An 18,455-nucleotide genomic window follows, 5' to 3' on the forward strand; every position below is an offset into this window, starting at 1 on the left:
TATTGCCAATCGGAATCTTGACGTCATCGATTGCTCAAGTTTGTACTCCTTCGGCCAGTTGGTAAATATGGTCGCTGTGGATTTGGTGGGGAGTGTGTTAAGTTCCGTGCAGAGAAGAAGCGGGAAAGGTCGGAGAGATAGCCGTTTACCTTTGAACACATGCCATCGATTCCATTGCCCGACGTCAATATCGTGCAATCATCAGCGTACGAGGTTATGGAAACTCCCTCTGGCGACTGTGGAAGTTTCGAGATGTAAAAGTGAAACAGTAGTGGGAGATGACACCACCCTGCAGAACCCCCTGTTTAATTCTTCTCACTTTGGATTTTTCTCCTCGAAACAGTACGGAGGGAGCGTAGTTTGTTCAGTGTCCTGCAGTAGCGTTGTGTGATTGACTGTGCCAAAGGCTTTTGACAAGTCCAACGCTGCGAGGATCGTTCTCTCACAGTGATTTCTGGTTGAGGCCACGAACTATATAAGCGTTTATGACTATGTAAAGCTAGTTGGCTATTATATAGTAGACTGATTACTACTCGTACTAATGGTTGTCGTAACAGTAATTTCTAAAAACTACACCCCTTTTTGGATGTATAATAAAAAAAGTTATTATTTATTCACAATAAATAGATGACATTAGACTCAATGCAACTTTTGGAACGATCAACCAGCGCATATATGTATGTATATTATTTCTTGTGTGATTTATGAAAATGTTCTACAACATTTCGATTACGGCTGCTTGTATGGCTGGGATATCATCATCAAATATTTCTTTTTAGTTATGGAAATAGAATATAGTCAAATTATGATATATCGTTTTATCATCAAAAACTCGTTCACTTTTTTTGTCTTTGGAACAAACCCTGCTTTTACCCAAATCTTCAGTTAAAACTCTCAAAATAGTGTTTTTACTCGTATTTAATCCATGAGCCAACATTTTCGTAGTAATAATTTTATGGACTTTTTTCACCAATTTAAAACCAATACTAGCTTCTGGCCGACCTGGCCTTTGTTCGTTATTTAAAGCTTCTGCATGATTTAGAATGCCATGATTAAAATGGAGCACTACGCATAGGTACAATCATCGTTATACCATACTATGTCTCAGCGAATAATTTATTTTATTTTTAAAATTTATCATAAAAATTTAGATTTACCCTTTGTAAAGTTAGGATATTTTGTTTGAATGTTACTCAAGGTTGCTGTAAAAATATTTATAATATATTGTGGTACACAACTACTACTACTGATCATAGGTCACATTCCTCAGTTTATATACTTATACTCGTACACCTAAGTTTAATAAATATCCAAGAATCGATTCACCAAAATTAAAGGTAACTCAACTCTTTGTATTATTATTTGTATATAGGAAAGGCAAATACATATGTTTGTATATACATATGAACGTGTATTAGTTATATTCATAGATAAGTAACTCAACTCTTTTCAATAGCGGTGACCGAAAATTTTAGAACCGAAGCCACACGACAACAACATCCATAACAAGTACTAAAGAGCTAAGTTCGGGTGCAACCGAAAATTTTATACTCTTGCAACTTGGAAGAATCAAAGCAAGGAAAATACCTTAAGATGTAAAATGTCAACCAGAGACGCTTATTAGAGACGATTTGAACGAAATATTACAAGATATTGTCCGGTCATAGAATAGAATGGAAATAAGATGAGGTTTGCAGCGCGACCTGGGGTCTACTGCGCCCTTTTATCCATCAAATGTATTTCCCAAGGAATATTCTGGGCGCTATTGAGGTTATATGATCCGTATCCACGCAATAGATCTAAGGGCCTTGAGCCTTCATCTACAAATAGATGTGCAATCTAGAATCAAGTGTTTCGGAGTTTCCGGCAGTTTGCACAGGAAACCATGCCGATATTGGATAGATGTTTCTTGAGCCTGCAATTTGTCAAGGATATGATAAACCTTGCTAGGACGTAACTTCCCAATAACAGTTTAGCATGGCGCATAACCGTTCTTTCTCTCCGTGCGGAGCAGCTTCTTTATGGTGATATGGGACCCTACCACATTAAATGGTTCTGACCCTATTAACTTGGAAGCCGCAACGGAGCGGGCGAGTTCGTCGGCCAGCCCTACTACCTCTCTATGTCCCGGCCCCCGGCTTTGGAGACTTTCTGCACACTGAATTAAAACAAAGACTTCTGCTCGGAAAACATCCCATGATTAGAGCAAACTTGGTATGAGGTCCCACAATTCCTGATCCAATGCCCTACGGTGTCTTCGGGCCGTCAGTGTACCACCGAATAGTGCTGCCCCTCAATAGTAGGTCAAGTGCGAAATCATTCCATTCCACCTAACTACCGAGAGTAACTTTAAACTCTTGGAAGAAGGGCCAGTGGAGTTTCCTCCTAATTTCATTTATTGAAACGAAATTATCCTCTCTTTTCCATATCCCTCTGCTGCCATGAACAGCATGGTATAATTCGTCATCTGTCTGATCACTAGATGGAGCGGTGTGAGCTCCAGCATGACTTCAAGTGCTGAAGTTGAACAAATGCGCATTGCCCCAGAGGCGCAGATGCAGGCAAGTCTTTGTAGCGTCGATAGTTGAAGACCCACTGAAATCGGCAATGCATTCGATGCCCAAGCCACCGCTCCATTTGTAACAATAAGCCTCACGTTCATGATGTTCAGCTATCTGATAATGTGTGGCTTACACCCCAGGATCCACCAGCCAGGCATTTGCTTACAATGCTTTTGTACCCTTAGACAGTGTTATTTTCACATGCCTATTCTACCGTAAGGAGTAGTCTAATGTGAGATCTAGATATTTTACTTCCTTAGACACCTCCAACTCCCTGCCACCAATAGTTAGGTTTCTCAAGCCTGAAAAAGATCTTCTTTTTGTGAAAGGGATGATGGTTGTTCTTAACGGATTGATACTTAACCCTACCGTATCGTACCTTCCGTTTGGCAGGTTAAAGTTCCTTTGAACTACGTCACAGAAGATACTCTGAAATTTACTTCTTGCCATTATGACAATGTCGTCGACGTACCCATGCTGTAGCTATCTGTAATGGAAAATAGACCACTGCAAGTCAGATGTTTTAGTGCTGAACCTAAAGTTCAACCAGAACCCTTCGATTCGAGTGAATTTGTATCTCTCATCATTTATGGTGATGTTGTGACTCCATCCGGCATCCTCGATACTGCTGTCGACTAGCCTCTGACGCGGTAAGGCCACCGTTACATTCCAAGGCAAATTTTTTCTGCTGCTGCAAATTATCCAATGGGCACGGAAGAGGTGGCAGCTCTGTCAGATTCCCGTCTGAAGAGAACCACTCACACCGTTTAAGAGGGACTGAATGACGTTGCGATTAAGTCCCTGCTCCACGACAAGGTGCCAGCCAATCGCAGGGGAAAGTTCTAGAAATTGGTTTAGTATGAAAATAATAGTGAACACGTTGTGTTCATGAAATTTGCCCGGTTATGGGAGGTGTCCGGATATAAGGACTTCCCGCAATGGGATGTTTCACTTTTTTGGAATGCAGCATTCCTATATCTTTATTCTGACAAATTGTCTACTTTTATTAGCAAATTTGTGCGTGGTTGCTACTGCGCGTCAAGTTGCTTATACATGCCCAAATGCTCATATGTATGTATTTTGTGTATTTAAGTGATAATATGTTATGGTGGACGTGATGCGGAAATGATAATATAACGTGACACCGTTTGCATACTAAATTGTTTGAGGCAAGTGGAAAGAAATCGGCGCAACCAGGCTTCACTATTTGAATTAATTTTAAGAGTAAGTATGTTGCTAACACTAAGTTGTGTTGTATACATATATTTACCGTTGTAAAGCTCTTTGAGTTGTTTTCGTATAAATTGTATGAAAACAAAAATTTATTTTCAGCTAATACCTGCTGCACTTTTTTATCAAATTAAAACAGAAGACTTAAGCGCTAAACTTGCCAACACATTTTTGAAAATTGTATAAATATACATTTTTTTCTCTGAACTTATAAATAAACCCGAATTAATGGCGTAGAATTTAAAATTTAAAGTAATATATATTTTTTTATGTTTCGGTAATTCAGTTTTTTTAGAGATCTCCACAAATGAATTTAAAAAAATCATATTATATTCTAACTTACATCCAATTTAGTGCGGTGGAAACCCGGCCGCTTAAGTTTTATCTCAAGTTCTAATCAGTCGGTATACTTGAAATTTGGTATAACCAATCTTTTCTTTTTAAACAATTGGGGAAAGTTAAAACATAAGTGAAAAATCTTCCTTGATTATTGGATGACATCCATTTTATGAGTTTTTCAGTTTTGTTGGTTTATATGATAATCACACTTATGTTAATCAAGAACCCGACATAATTTTTTTGTTTTAATCATCATAACGAAAAAATCGTGACGACAACGTTGCCGTTTTTTTTCCTTCCCTATTTCAAGGACCCATAATTAAATTTATTATTTGTACTTTCAAGAGTATAAATAAACAGATGATAAAAATTAATAGTAAAAATATGAAATATAAAAATATCGGGGGACTAGCTTAGAAAACTTCTTAATTTAAAATAAAATTCTTAAGCGACAAACAAACGAGTATACTCTTGAAGATTCGAAAATGTTTTTCAAAATACCATAAAAAGAGGGTTTTCAGAGAACTCCTTCAATATGATACGCAATTAAAGCGACTGGGTGTTAATAAGGTTCTGATAAGGTTTTCAGAGCACTTACCTTCACCAAAATGAAATATAAAATATAGTGTAAATACAGTAACATTAAATTTTAAAATATTAGATTAAAATTGTTTAGTAATGAAAAATTATTATCTTTTTCTCTGTATATCAACCGCAATCACTAACGTAACTTCAGTTTAGTCGATTATATAGAAATTTAAAGTATATTTTTATCCCTCTCCTTTACTTATACATATGAAATTTGCGTATCCTAAGGCTCATATACATATACTATATATGTATATATAATATTTGTTTTTTTTTATAAAATTTTTACATGTATGCTCTGAATAGTGATTTAAGAAATATTCTTATATTTAATATAAATGTATCGTAATAATTATACAACAACTCGTATAATACGTTCTTGGGCGGTTTCCCTTAATTTAGATAATGTACATTGGTGTTCAAACCATGAAAATACTTTTACCAGCTTATGTTATAACATTGTTAACTTGGCTCATGTGGAAGCAGGGTAAAAAGAATCTGATTAATCTGTTAGAAGTCCCTATAAAGTACCATTACTCAAAATGATATATTTTTCCTATAAATTGTATAAATTCTATATGTGTATATAGTGAGCATTTGCAGCAACGGTCCTGCAATATTTTGCTTCCGGTTTGACAGCTTTGGGACCTCAAAAGAGGTATTGTTTTTATTTTAGCCTCTTCATTTCAGTGCAAGCATTCCCATTGAACCACTTTTTCAGTTTAGCAATTAGTGGTGGATAAGCGACTTATTCATAGTTTATTTTACCAGCCGTATCAGAAACAAATGACTTTGTGCTTTGTATCAAGTGCAGTTTACATTTTCAAATAAGAAATACTACACAAATTATCGAATTCCATAAACTAATAAAATAAGAACAACAATTTAAGGCATCTAAGGACAACAAATGGATTCCAAGTAGCTGGGATGAATAATATTAGGTTTAAATTTTGTTGATATCTTCTGAACTTGGTTAAAAAAATTGGACGACTGTGATTTTTTTGGTAAAAACACAAAAAGCCTCTAAGTGTGGATTCATGCTGGAAATAACGAAGTTCAAAGTATTTATTTCCTAAAAGATACTCATTATATACATACATTATTATATTATTGTTGTGAGATATTAAAACGAAATCGTTTCGTTATAATAACAATAATATGTGCCCTTGCGTGAGAAGAACCATATCCTTAGCCACATTTTTACTTATTGGGAAAACGTTTACATATTTTGGCGCTTGACGCTAAGTATTGCCAATAATATGGATATCGATTCACGGCAGTTGCCTTCTCATACCCAATTTAGTGCAACCATAAAAATGCAAAGGTTTATTTGGATGAGTGTATGTATGTATGTGTGTCAATTGAGGCCTTAATATCTAGAAATAGTGAGAAATTGCTTTGTTGACGATTTGACGTTTTCATCACTTTTACCAATCACACTTACAATTGTGCGGGCCATATTTTTACAATGCAAACGAGAAAGTGCTGTCACACAAACAAACTTACATACAAATAATCGGTATACAGTACTTAGTTAACGCTGTGGTATTGCATGAGAACTAAATAGATATGAGAATTGTAGGGTAAAATATATTAGCTGGTATTTATACATAAGTTAAAATATTGAATTGACTTTTAACACGAATTCATTTACCGCTAAGTTCGATTTGTAATGTTTGGCGCGACCTCCAAATGGCCTATATTTGCATATACGATTATATGTATATGCCATATGATTTATACTTTTTTGCTTTCTATTTTATATTTATCACCTGCGCTTGCCAATACTAGTGGAATAGTACAATATTTAGTTGTGATCTGCAGGTGCCACAGTACAGTGGCACCGTAAGGCTAACGGTAACGGAGTAACTGTAAAAAATGTCCAATCATTTGTTCTTTTTGAGTTTAGCGGATATCTTCTCGGTTTATCCAACGATTTTTAAAGAACTAGTTAGCACACGCGAGAGTCAAACACTTATCTATTTACCGAGTGATGCTGACTGGCAGGAGCGCATGTATTACCGGCTCTTGGAGGTTCAGAAGCGCGTCAACGAAGCCGTCGATAGTGGAGTGTGAGTTTTGCTTATATCATAACTGTCATCGAATAATTATTTTCAGTGCACTGATTCTTTGACGCTTTAACCACCTGAGTGATTTTGGCTGAATCCACATGGAAACAGCATTTATTACTTCACTTTGCTAGTTGAAAATTTGCCACGTCAAGGGAAGCCACGCAGGACTGAAATCATCGCAGCGTTTCCTCAATATATTATTATATATATTATATTAGAACAACTTTATAACAGATATATGGAGTTTTCTTTTTGTTCGCAAGAAGGGACTTTACAGTACAATTTACTTTAAAATAAACGGCGTAACGCCTATTGTGATTTTACCTGGTTCCAAGCTTAACAATAAATTGGATGTCAAATTGAACAAATGGTAATCCATTTTCTTTTCGTCCACCTCATTCCTCTATACTCGCTATCTAACCGATTGTAGATCGTTTTCTATCGAATATTTTCACCTGCAGCTTACCTGTCTTTTGTGTTATAGATGATTTATAAGGTCTAATCAACAAGCTATTAAACAGACGTGTGATTTAGATTTCTAACTATGGTAAATAAAACTTTCAATTTAATGGAAAAATAATGAATATTCCTTCACTAGATCTTATACAAAGCTCCAGCCCTAGCTATCTTAAGGTAGTTCGGCTAAGTAAGTAACGTCTCAATGGAAGCTCTCAAATACGCTGCGGTTTCTTGAAACGTTACTTTTGGACACTCAATAAAAGTTAAGATGCCTCCATCTCAGTCACATTCACTCACCTAACATCGCCGGTCAGAGTTAATTTAATGTCTTTTAAATTATTTTACACTCTGTCTTCATAATCACTATTCAATTCTGATATAATCCATCTATGAATTACAAGTTTGATATAAAAATTCCTAAATTAACTAAATTGATTATCAAAAGGTAATTATTAAAGGTTAAAATATTTTTAATTTCAGTGAGGTCGACTATGTCGCTGTGCGCAAAGACACACATTCGTTCGACCATCTGTCAAGCGCTTTAAATATATCTCCAAAAATCTCACCTAACGTTTCGCCAAATGGTTTCTATAAAACGCAGAAAAAGAAATGCCAACAAATTCGTGGCAAATCATTAAAAAACAAGAGTAAGTTTTGGAATTTAAAAACTATTGCTCTTGCTGCAAAACTACTCGCAAAGGCACCGAAGAAAGTACAGTTCGAAAATGAACATGAAATGAGGAAAGTCTATTCACTGATATATGATGTCTTTCGATGTAAGTAAATAAACATTTAAATCTTTCATTCGCTATAACTACACTTGCTACTGATTATGCGATAATATTAGATCATTCGGATTAAAAATTTTTACTTTCTATATCGTTTCATTATATTTGCAGATAAAGTCGTCCTTTCAAATTCCCTCAATGATATTAATTTTTATGAACAATTTCCAGAGGTAAGACATTAATAACTTTTTTTTGGTTTCAATTTTATTATGTTACCAAAAAATTCATTATTAAATCGGTATATAACTATTCATCGTGAGATAATATAGCCCTCTTCAAATTTTATCATTTAGTTGGACTTTAATTTTTGCAACAAACTTTTCACAAAAATATCTTCGAGAAAAACATTTTTATGCTGTGTTACAGTCGCGTTGATGACTATATAATGGTTGAAATTATAACCAGCTAATGTTACTCCAAGTTCTTGTATAGATACGGACTTAGAGGAGCACATTAACAGAGTGTTAGCGTGGGTGTTTGACTTCTAGTTTCAAACTTTCAAAGTCTGTTTTAATTGCTATCAAACAATCTCAAGCTTCGTACCTTATATCTACATGGAAAAGTTTCACATAGAACCCCTCAACCGACTTCAACCTTATAGAACCCTTAGATTTTCGGATAAAATTATTACAGAAAGGAACAAATTCCAATTATATATGCTGCTGATTTTAAGCAACTGATCGAGCATCATCATTTCATTTCATCTAGCTTTAATTTTACAAGTATAAATATTCTAAAAAAAAATTAAACTATAACTCTTCAATTTCACCGTTTAAGTGTAAAAGTGACGAGAACCGCATTTGGTTAATGTTTTACGAATTACTCAGACGAAACTTTAAGCAACGTTTTTCTGAAGAAATCGACTTGCAGTATCAATTATTTCGCGAATCAGATGTAGAAGGTGAATATGAAAGAAATAAATAATAAAACATATTATATATGCAATAAACAAATATAGCACAACAATATTCATCACTAGATTTATAATACCCGTATATCATTGCTCGCAGAAATTGCCGAACATCTGTGGAAGTTTCGAAAACCTTTAGCAGCCTCAGTGGCCCGAATGAGAATAAAATTCAATGCACTTAGCCTTTCCAAGTTATTGCCTATTCACCTACAAAATGAAAAGGTCGCCAACGCAGCATCAAACACAATGGTAACGGGTTGGATAAATCCTTTTTTATTGCGGTAATTATATTCAAAAGCTATCTTAAATAAGCTATAAAGCACTTTCACTCACTTCACTATACGTATATCAAAGTAATACTTCGAAGTAAAAACGTCCAAATATAAGATTGTGAGAGATAAACATAACGTTATATGAAATATAATTTCCATTTCGGCAGCTACATACATATGTATGTATATGTTATAATGGTCCGATATCGGCAAGAAGTGAGCAACTACTTGGTGAGAAAAGAACGTTTGAAAAAATTTCATACGAATAACTCAAAAACTAAAGGAATAGTTCGCGCTTATATGGAGGAACAGACAGACATACGGACATGACTATATCGACTCATTATAGCGAATGAAAATTTAAGAACATCTATAGAATACAGCTGCCAACATTTTTAGACTCTTGCAACCGGTTGCTTTAGAGTGTAATAGATTTGTTCAAATAACGGTCGTACGTATCACCTAAAACTAAGCGAGATGGATATGATATATATATAACTGATTAGGTTGATGATAAAACTTGAAATCCGGGTAACTATCTGTCTATCCGTCCGTCCGTGCAAGCTGTAACTTGAGTAAAATTAAGATATCTTGATGAAACTTGGTATGCGGATTCCCTGCAGGAAATCGCAGTAGCAACGGGCATCTGTTGGTAAAAAATTTTGAAAAAGTAGGCTTAGCCCTGCTCTCTAATAAGTTGAATGTACATATCTCCTAAACTACCAAAGCTAAAACATCCAAATTAGCAAAAATATTATGAGAAATTCTACCGATACTGTGTAAATGGAAATGGGAACCCGCTGACTCCCCATATAACGGTACCATCTGTAAATTAGACCGTTAACTTTTTGGTGAAATCCCATATCTCAGGACCCGACTCACCGATTTATGCTAAATTGAGTACGTAAAATAGGCAAAATCGTACTACAACCACTCCTACTTCCCATATAACACAATTTTTAATTCCATTTGATTCTTTCACTTTTCAGTAAACAAATCAAGATGTAATTAATATAACGGAATAAAAGGTGCTATTCTTTTGACCAAAAATTGTCCAAATTCAACCAAAACTGTTCAAAACCCTACTCAGGTACCGGATATGTGGACCCCATTAGATAAAGTTGACTTTTGACCGACAATATCAGTCAATGTGTGAGATAGACAATTAAAATTCAGGTATAATCCTTCTCTGTTTGTATGTCAAAAATTGGTCGAATCGGACCAATACATCCCTTAGCCCCCATAAACTTAATATAAAGAATTCCGTGTGACTTTGTACTGCATATATCGCCTAATATGTGAGTTATCCCAATTAAAATAAAAGGGTGTGTTTTATTCATAAGAGTGTATCTTTGTGCCTAAAATAGATAAATTTCAGCGAAAACTTGGCCTAGCCCCTAAATTACTAATATAAAAATTTTCGAACAACTGGCTGACTTTCTCCATATGATTGGTTTTACACCTTAAAGTATTTTTCTGGTTTTTATTTTTGCAAGTTGCAAGAGTATAAAATGTTCGGTTGCACCCGAACTTAGCATTGCCTTACATGTTTTTTAATTTTTTTAAAATTACATACGATAGAGATTTGTAATCCTATCGGTATTTTAATAATATTATATTGCTTGAAAGAAAAAGGTATATGTTTGATCAAAAAGCTCCCTCCTAGTAAGTATAGTAGTTGCAGATGCACATAGCAAGATATGTAAACAAATTCGACCCTTTTTTGCTATAAATAATTGCATTGTTTTCCATTCACAATCTAGTGATAAAACTTCAGCTGATAAATTTCTACACGAATGCGGCTATATTCTGCAGGAGGATGATAACACGCACATTTTAGATACAAATCATTATCGCTGGGATAATGTTTGTCCACTATTCGTATCTTGTGTACCACAAGATAAGGGCGAGTTCACCAAATCCAAAATAGTCACACAGCATTACTTTGTCATTCAGGTAAGCGGTAAGTGTTGAGCCTTTAGCCATGATACAAATTATGTATCTGCATATAAGTTGCAAAAAAAAAATGATACGATCGCATGGAAATCAAAACAAAAATCATACTAATATTATAAATGCGAATCGCATGGAATTCGCATGGAAATCAAAACAAAAATCATACTAATATTATAAATGCGAATCGCATGGAATTCGCATGGAAATCAAAACAAAAATCATACTAATATTATAAATGCGAATGTAAGTTTGTTTGTTACGTTTTCACGCAAAAACTTCTTAACCGATCATCATGAAACTTGTACATGTACTCCTGAAGATATTAGAAGTAAAATAGGGTACTTCATATTGAAAAAAAAAATTTTAGAAAGATAAAAAAATTTTTTGTTAAAAAATCGGCAAATTTAGCTACTTCAACGCCATCTAGCATTACAGTAATGAAGTTTCAACCATGAATACTGTAATACCGTCCCACTATATTACCGGCGGTGACGACAATATCTAATTCAATTGAATATAGTACATAGTTTCAACTGTTTCTATTTTTTCTATATTTATTGTTATTTTCTTCTGTCGTTACATGCAGTATAAAACTATTAAAATTTTTTAGGTAATCCGTAATTTTTGTGGTTAGCTGTCACTTTATTATTTTAGATCTTACTCACTGATGTTAATTCTTACTCTGCTTTTCTTAGAAAATGCCTCGGAAGCCTAAAACTGGTATATCCAAATCATACTCATACTAATATTATAAATGTGAAAATGAAGTTTCAACAATGAATACTGTAATACCGTCCCACTATATTACCGGCGGTGAATATACATTGAATATATGTACATATGTAGTTTCAAATGTTTGTAATTTTTCTATATTTATTATTATTTTCTTTTGTCATTACATGCAGTATAAAACTATTAAAATTTTTGAGGTAATCAGTAATTTTTGTGGTTATAGGATGCTGCGAGAATGCAAGCTTTTAGTGTGGGATGAAAGTACCATGTCTCACAAGAAGGCTATAGAAGCATTAAACCGGACTCTTCAGGACTTGCGAGATAGTACAGATATAATGGAAGGAATGGTAGTTTTATTGGCTGGTGATTTCCGTCAAACCCTCCCAGTGATTCAGAGGGGGACACCAGCAGATTAAATTCAAGCATGCATTAAATCATCACGCTTATGGTCGACAGTTGAAAAACTCCGCCTGAAAACGAATATGAGAGTGCATCTTCATAATAACGTGGATTCAGGACTTTACGCAGAAATGTTGTTGAAAATTGGTGATGGTTGTTTAGATGTTGAGGTTGAAGGCTATATATTACTGTCAAGAGAATTTTGTAACTTAGTAGAAAGTGATGTGGATCTCATTTCTAATGTTTTTCTGGAATAGCAGTAAAATTCGTGTAGTGATCAGTGGTTGTGTGCAAGAGCAATATTAGCACCAAGAAAAGAAATTGTTAATAGGATCAACACTGACATTTTAAACGAGGTTCAAGGAGAAATAAAGGAATATTTGTCAATGGATACAATTATAGATACGGAACTAAGTACTTCATATGCTGTGGAGTTTTTAAATTCACTTGAACTATCGGGTGTACCGTCACATAAACTTCAATTGAAACTAAATGTACCAGTCATGCTTATGCGAAATCTAGATGTTCCTCGGCTATGTAATGGAACAAAGCTTCGGATAACAAAATTGGGTCAGAACATACTTGGTGCTATTATTTTAACAGGAGTCGGTAAGGGAAATAGTGTTATATACCTCGGATACCAATTATTCCCACTGACCTTCCATTCCAATTTAAAAGGGTTCAGTTTCCCGTCAAGCTTAGCTTTGCTGTTACTATAAACAAGGCACAAGGACAAACATTACAGGTAGCAGGAGTGCATTTAGAAAACCCATGCTTCTCTCATGGTCAACTTTATGTAGCCTGTTCACGTGTATCTAATGCCCAGAATTAGTTAGAATTCAGAATTATTTATTTTTGTTACGGTGAAATATATTTTAACATTTGTTGTTGTATTTCAATACGCATATTTTAAGGTGTTGAAACTTCATTGTCTGTAGTAATTTTTAAAAATTATTGATCTCAGCCAAGCAATAAAATTTAGTTCATATTGACTCATTTCTATTATTATACCCTTACCCTTTATCTCTCACACTTATTTAATGGCTCCACTGCGGGCGAAGCCGCGGGTAAAAAGCTAGTAAAAATATAAAATCCAACTTAACAACAAATAAATTCGAGCCAAATATATTCTCTTGATTCCACAAAATCGGACCGTTATTATTCAGTTAGGCTTCTGTACAAAGAAATCATACTTATATATATCTGAAAATAATTTACTATATTATAATGAGAAATATATTTTAGAAGCACCTTAAATTCGGTATAGCATGAGTGCTACAGAAATATATTAAAAACGTATGCCCCTTTCGGGAAGTGCTATCTTTCACGCCTATTTACTAATTAAGTCTAACCGAAGCAATTAATGAGAAATGTTTCCTCGGAATACATTTCAAAAAAACTAACATATTATCACCAAACTATTATCCAGAGTATATTGCCCTTCAAATAAACATATCGAATTTTAAATTACCCACTAAGAATTTGAAGCCGCATTAAGTCAGAAAAAGAGTAAAACACCTGGTTTAGGTGACGACTTATGTGCTTTTCAACAAAAAATAAGCTTATCTCATATAATCAATCAGCATTTAATCGAAAAAACGAAACGCTTGATGCTCTTTTGAAAATACATATGTATCTTCGTCAAGAAGTCATGCCACTATTCTAATGACTAATTTCAAAAAAGCTTTCAATCGGAATACATGTATTCATCAACTGAAGATTTGATAGCTTAGACATAAGGTCTTTAACTCGATAAAGACCTTTATGACCCACTTATTAACGCCAACCAACAAGGTTCCACTCTATTAGTAATCCTATTCACCTCTGCATTTGACAAACTCAACTCGATTGTACTACAACATATAGTATATTTATCTATCCTGACGGTGCATACGAAACTAGGGATACTAGTCGATAATCTTATTATCTATTGATAAATACAAATTATTACATATCTGTAGTAAACACCATTGCACAGTTAATAACATTATCATAGAACTTGTAGATAGTAATTTAAGAATTCCTGGAGGAATATTTGTTTAACTTTAATCAACATTGTATTACCTCAAGGACTCACTTACTTAGAATCTCAGTTAAATATCATTTGATTTTTAAGTTTAAAATTCTTAGAAATTCATGTAAGTGCTCATATTAATACATGATTCTCTCAAAATTGAAATACGGTCTTTTCATTTACGGATGAAGTTCAAATGCTAACAAAAAATCCAAGCCCACTATCAAGCTGACCAGATGTATTCTCGTAGAAGCAAAATTACCGTTGTCAGAGAATATACGTATGTAGATTCTTTTAAACTATTGTAAAAATTATTCTAGAATGTTACACCAACCGAACTAATGATAAATACATCTTTCGCAAATGCAAACAAAGCGAAGCGCACCTACCACTAAAATTCAATTCACGATTCGTCGCTGTGGTTTACAGAAAAATCAACTAAACCTACAGTTTTCTAAATTAACATTCATCATTATCCTGGTTCATAAACACTATATATTCAAATATATACAACAAAAAACGCAGCTATAGAAGAACAAACATGCCAAAACACGAACTTACAATCAACCAATAACAAACCAAATTTTGTAGAAAACTCCCGAAAGAGTGAATGCGGAAATATTCTAAAAACCGAACATATTTTAGCCCATTGTTCCAACGTGATGAGAGTCAGAGCAATAAACTGTACTTCAATCAAATCAACCATACAGATTGCTTGAAACAAATTAATTCTAAAAGTATTAATCAACTAGTTGTAATAATACATACGAGTATTAACACACTTATGTACACATAAGATAGACGGCAAACGCCGCTGCAGCTAGCACGCCATACTACGTTAGGTATAATATTTTAGAATGTATCTAATAAATTATAATACTCACTCTATGGAAGAAGATTTTGGTTATGAACCGTTACCCCAGTTTTCGTAACTTTTTATCGTATAATACGCCTGCACCACTTTATTAATATTACTTCTTTTTAGGACAAAGCTTTCTCATATGGACCAGCCGTTATGTCCAGACTTCTCGACTACTTTCAATTGAGCGGTGACATATTACAAACGCACATTTCCTCGCCACGATCCACAGCATATTTAGCTTCACTGTTCCATTCCGTAAATCGACTAAACAATTTTTATGCTTACGGTGCAGGACTAAATCTGAAAGAATATCGAAAGTTCATGGAAATACTTGGCGTCAATAATATACGCATTTTCGCAGAGTCCTTCACATCATTCCCATTAGAATCGAAACGTTTCGGCTGTGTCGTCGGTATTTTCGCCAACCCGCCGAACTCTTTTAGCGCAATTTCTGATCCAATCGATTTGATATGTTCACGTGGCGGTGACTTGAGTATGTTAGAAGTGCTCACCGAATCAGAGATAAGTGAGGAAGGTAAACGTAGAGTCTCACTAATACTGGAAGAACAACTACTCACACTGCAATTGGCTATGTCGAGACCACAAATACAATTTTTACTCTATCAAACGCATTCAATTGTTTCATCGGAGAATCAGGATATGGTCGATTATATTGTGAAACTCGTAAACGAAACATCGTTAAGAAAGCATCAAAGTGCCTTTAGGGAACGAAAACGCCTGGAAGCAATAGCCGAAGCAGAGGTTGCTAATATACCAGCTGCAGCAATGGGTTCGCCGAGGAAACGTGCCCCAAATGCGCAAGCGGAGGAGAAAGTTAAAGCGCAGTCTCCAACAGAAGCTGGTACGACAAAATCAGATGGGATTGTCGAAGTGAGTGGAGTAGCAGATGAAAGTGAAGATAACGTGGTTCTGCCGGACGCCGATGAATTTATGTGCGAAAATATACCCGATATTTGTATTAATCAGGATGGCTGCATAAAACAACATTCAATTGGTTGCTATCTTTCATTAATTAAAAGAACTAAAATCACACAATTGAATGCCAAATATCTAATAAAGATGGCAGAGGCGAGAGGGCTCTTCGATACGGCAGACAAGAGTACCGGGCCAAAAGTAAAGGGCATTAAAACGCTGGAAACAAATATCGAACCGATTATAGAAAGCGAATACTTCAGCAGTCGCAGAGTAGTGAAGCGCATTAATATAGATCAGTTGGTAAGGAAAATAAACATAAGTGACAGCCTGTCAAACCCAGACAGTGGTCATTATAAATTCACGATGTGGCCGAGATGGTTGTTTAAACATATTTTCTTCCCAACAGAGAATAGAGGACAGAAGTTACGGTCATTGATAGTAAGGTCCAATCCGAATTTTCACCGTTCAACATGGTTCAACATATGAAACAGACACAAGCAAGTGAAGGAGGATATATAACATTTCTATGACAGTCTCTTTATTGAAGATATATTCAAGCCCAATATCTACAAATTGGTATTTCAGTTTCGAATTTTAGGATTTTTAGTATAACACAAGGGACGATCACATGTGTCGGTATATAAAAAATACAGCATTTTAACAAAGAGTGATAGATTTAGAGGAGATCCTAAAACTTATTCAGCAATCAGTTATAGGCAAGTTCCGCTGTATCTGTTCTGTAAAAAATGTTCGATGTTAGGACTTTTTCATACGCGTTATATAACATAGTTATAGAGTAGCCGCAGTAGCAAAGTGAGGTGAATGTATGTCCATCCAACAGAAGATTTTGGAGGTCGGCCAAAGCATATTCTAAAAGTAATGAAAAACTAAATGCTTTCAATTAATTATTGTTATTCACCATAAAATTTAAACCTGTGTTGTGATCTGCGTAGGAAAACTTCGCAATATACTTTAGAAGTCTCCAAACATATAACAAAGGTTTAGTTATATATCGAATGTACCTTACATTCTTCGTCGTCAATATAATTATTTTGAATCAATAAAAATATTTCAATTTTTTTTCAATTTGCTCTAATTTGAATTCAGATCTCTCGCTTGATGACAAATACAAACTCCAGTATAAATCGCATTGGTATAATTAAGGCGTCCAACATAAGTCATCCAGTAAAATTCAAATTTAAGAGAACGGAGTGCAAACGTTATAAGACCACATTGCTAAATGTACGTGACAAATCTTTGGAATTGTTAATTTATTAATTAAAACTTGTATATTATAGATCTACCAAATCTCGAGACAGCGATCGGGGACGTTCAGATGTTGGCGCTGTTCAGTTGAAAGTTTGGAAGAAATTTGTTCAATAGCAATTTGTTGTTTACGGCGCAAGGGCTTAAGAAAATATCCATATCCCTTGCATATACAAAATTTAGAAATATGAAGTAAACAAAAATAAATGACTTGTGTGAGCAGTATTTTTTTAAATGTTTAAGTTATTGCCAAATTTTGATGACCCGACATATTGGCCGATATATGCGGTAAAGTCACAATGAAGTTCGAAAATTTTTGTATTAAGTACTATAAGGGAAGTATTGGTCCGATTTAACCCATTTTTGACACACATACATACCATTATAAGAGAAGGATTATCTCTTTATTTCAGGTATATATATTACACATTGACCAACATTTTCCATCAAAAGTCAACTATAGATACCGGTGTCTATATATTCGGTACGTAGGGCCTTGAACAGTTTTTATTGGACTTAAATTATTTTTGGTCATAAGGTGGCACACACTAAAGATCGTGCAAAGTTTTATCCCTTAATATTAATTGCTTCTTGATTTGTGTACTGGAAACTGAACGAATCAAGTGGGATTTAAAATTGTCCTATATGGGAAGTAGGTGTAGTTGTTGTCAGATTCCGTAGAAGATCTGTACATTAAATTTTTAAATGGCAGAGCTACGCCCACTTTTTCAAAAAATTTTGCCCATAGGTGCCGTGCCTATTACTACTACGCTCCTCTGCACCAAATTACAGCTTTATTTTTTAATTTAATGCTTATTTATGGAACTTTATTAGTTAAAAGTTAATGGCGATTTGTGGGCGTGGAGTGGTCTGATTACACCCATCTACGAACTCGAAATTTTTTTTAACTAAGGAACCTATATACCAAGATATCTCAATTTACAGCTTGCACGGACGAACGGACAGATAGACAGTCATTCGTATTTAAACTTTTCTTATCATCCTGATCATTTATACATATGTATATACATATATATAACCCTATACCTATCTCAATAGAAGGTTGGAGTC

At 34.5% G+C, this 18,455-nt stretch overlaps 1 protein-coding gene across 1 annotated transcript; it reads left to right on the forward strand.

Annotated features, from left to right (window-relative positions):
• The first annotated feature begins 6,545 nt into the window (after nt 1–6,545).
• On the forward strand, nt 6,546–17,599 carry LOC120778596. Its single transcript, XM_040110469.1, has 9 exons — nt 6,546–6,790; nt 7,730–8,025; nt 8,149–8,207; nt 8,815–8,938; nt 9,048–9,228; nt 10,983–11,175; nt 15,306–16,418; nt 17,226–17,360; nt 17,417–17,599. Exons 1-9 carry the CDS (start codon nt 6,597–6,599, stop codon nt 17,573–17,575), a joined length of 2,454 nt encoding a protein of 817 aa, XP_039966403.1. The 5' UTR covers nt 6,546–6,596; the 3' UTR covers nt 17,576–17,599.
• The last annotated feature ends 856 nt before the right edge of the window (nt 17,600–18,455 follow it).

The sequence above is a fragment of the Bactrocera tryoni genome, chromosome 5 (genome assembly GCF_016617805.1).
Source record: "Bactrocera tryoni isolate S06 chromosome 5, CSIRO_BtryS06_freeze2, whole genome shotgun sequence".
In the NCBI taxonomy this organism is placed as follows: Eukaryota; Metazoa; Arthropoda; class Insecta; order Diptera; family Tephritidae; genus Bactrocera; species Bactrocera tryoni.

Bases quoted from the DNA above. Each gene is read 5' to 3' on its own strand.
- LOC120778596 (XM_040110469.1), top strand. From the start codon at position 6,597: ATGTCCAATCATTTGTTCTTTTTGAGTTTAGCGGATATCTTCTCGGTT. The intron at 6,791-7,729 runs GTGAGTTTTGCT...TTTTAATTTCAG, and splicing joins GAAGCCGTCGATAGTGGAGT to TGAGGTCGACTATGTCGCTG. The intron at 8,208-8,814 runs GTAAGACATTAA...TCACCGTTTAAG, and splicing joins TTTATGAACAATTTCCAGAG to TGTAAAAGTGACGAGAACCG.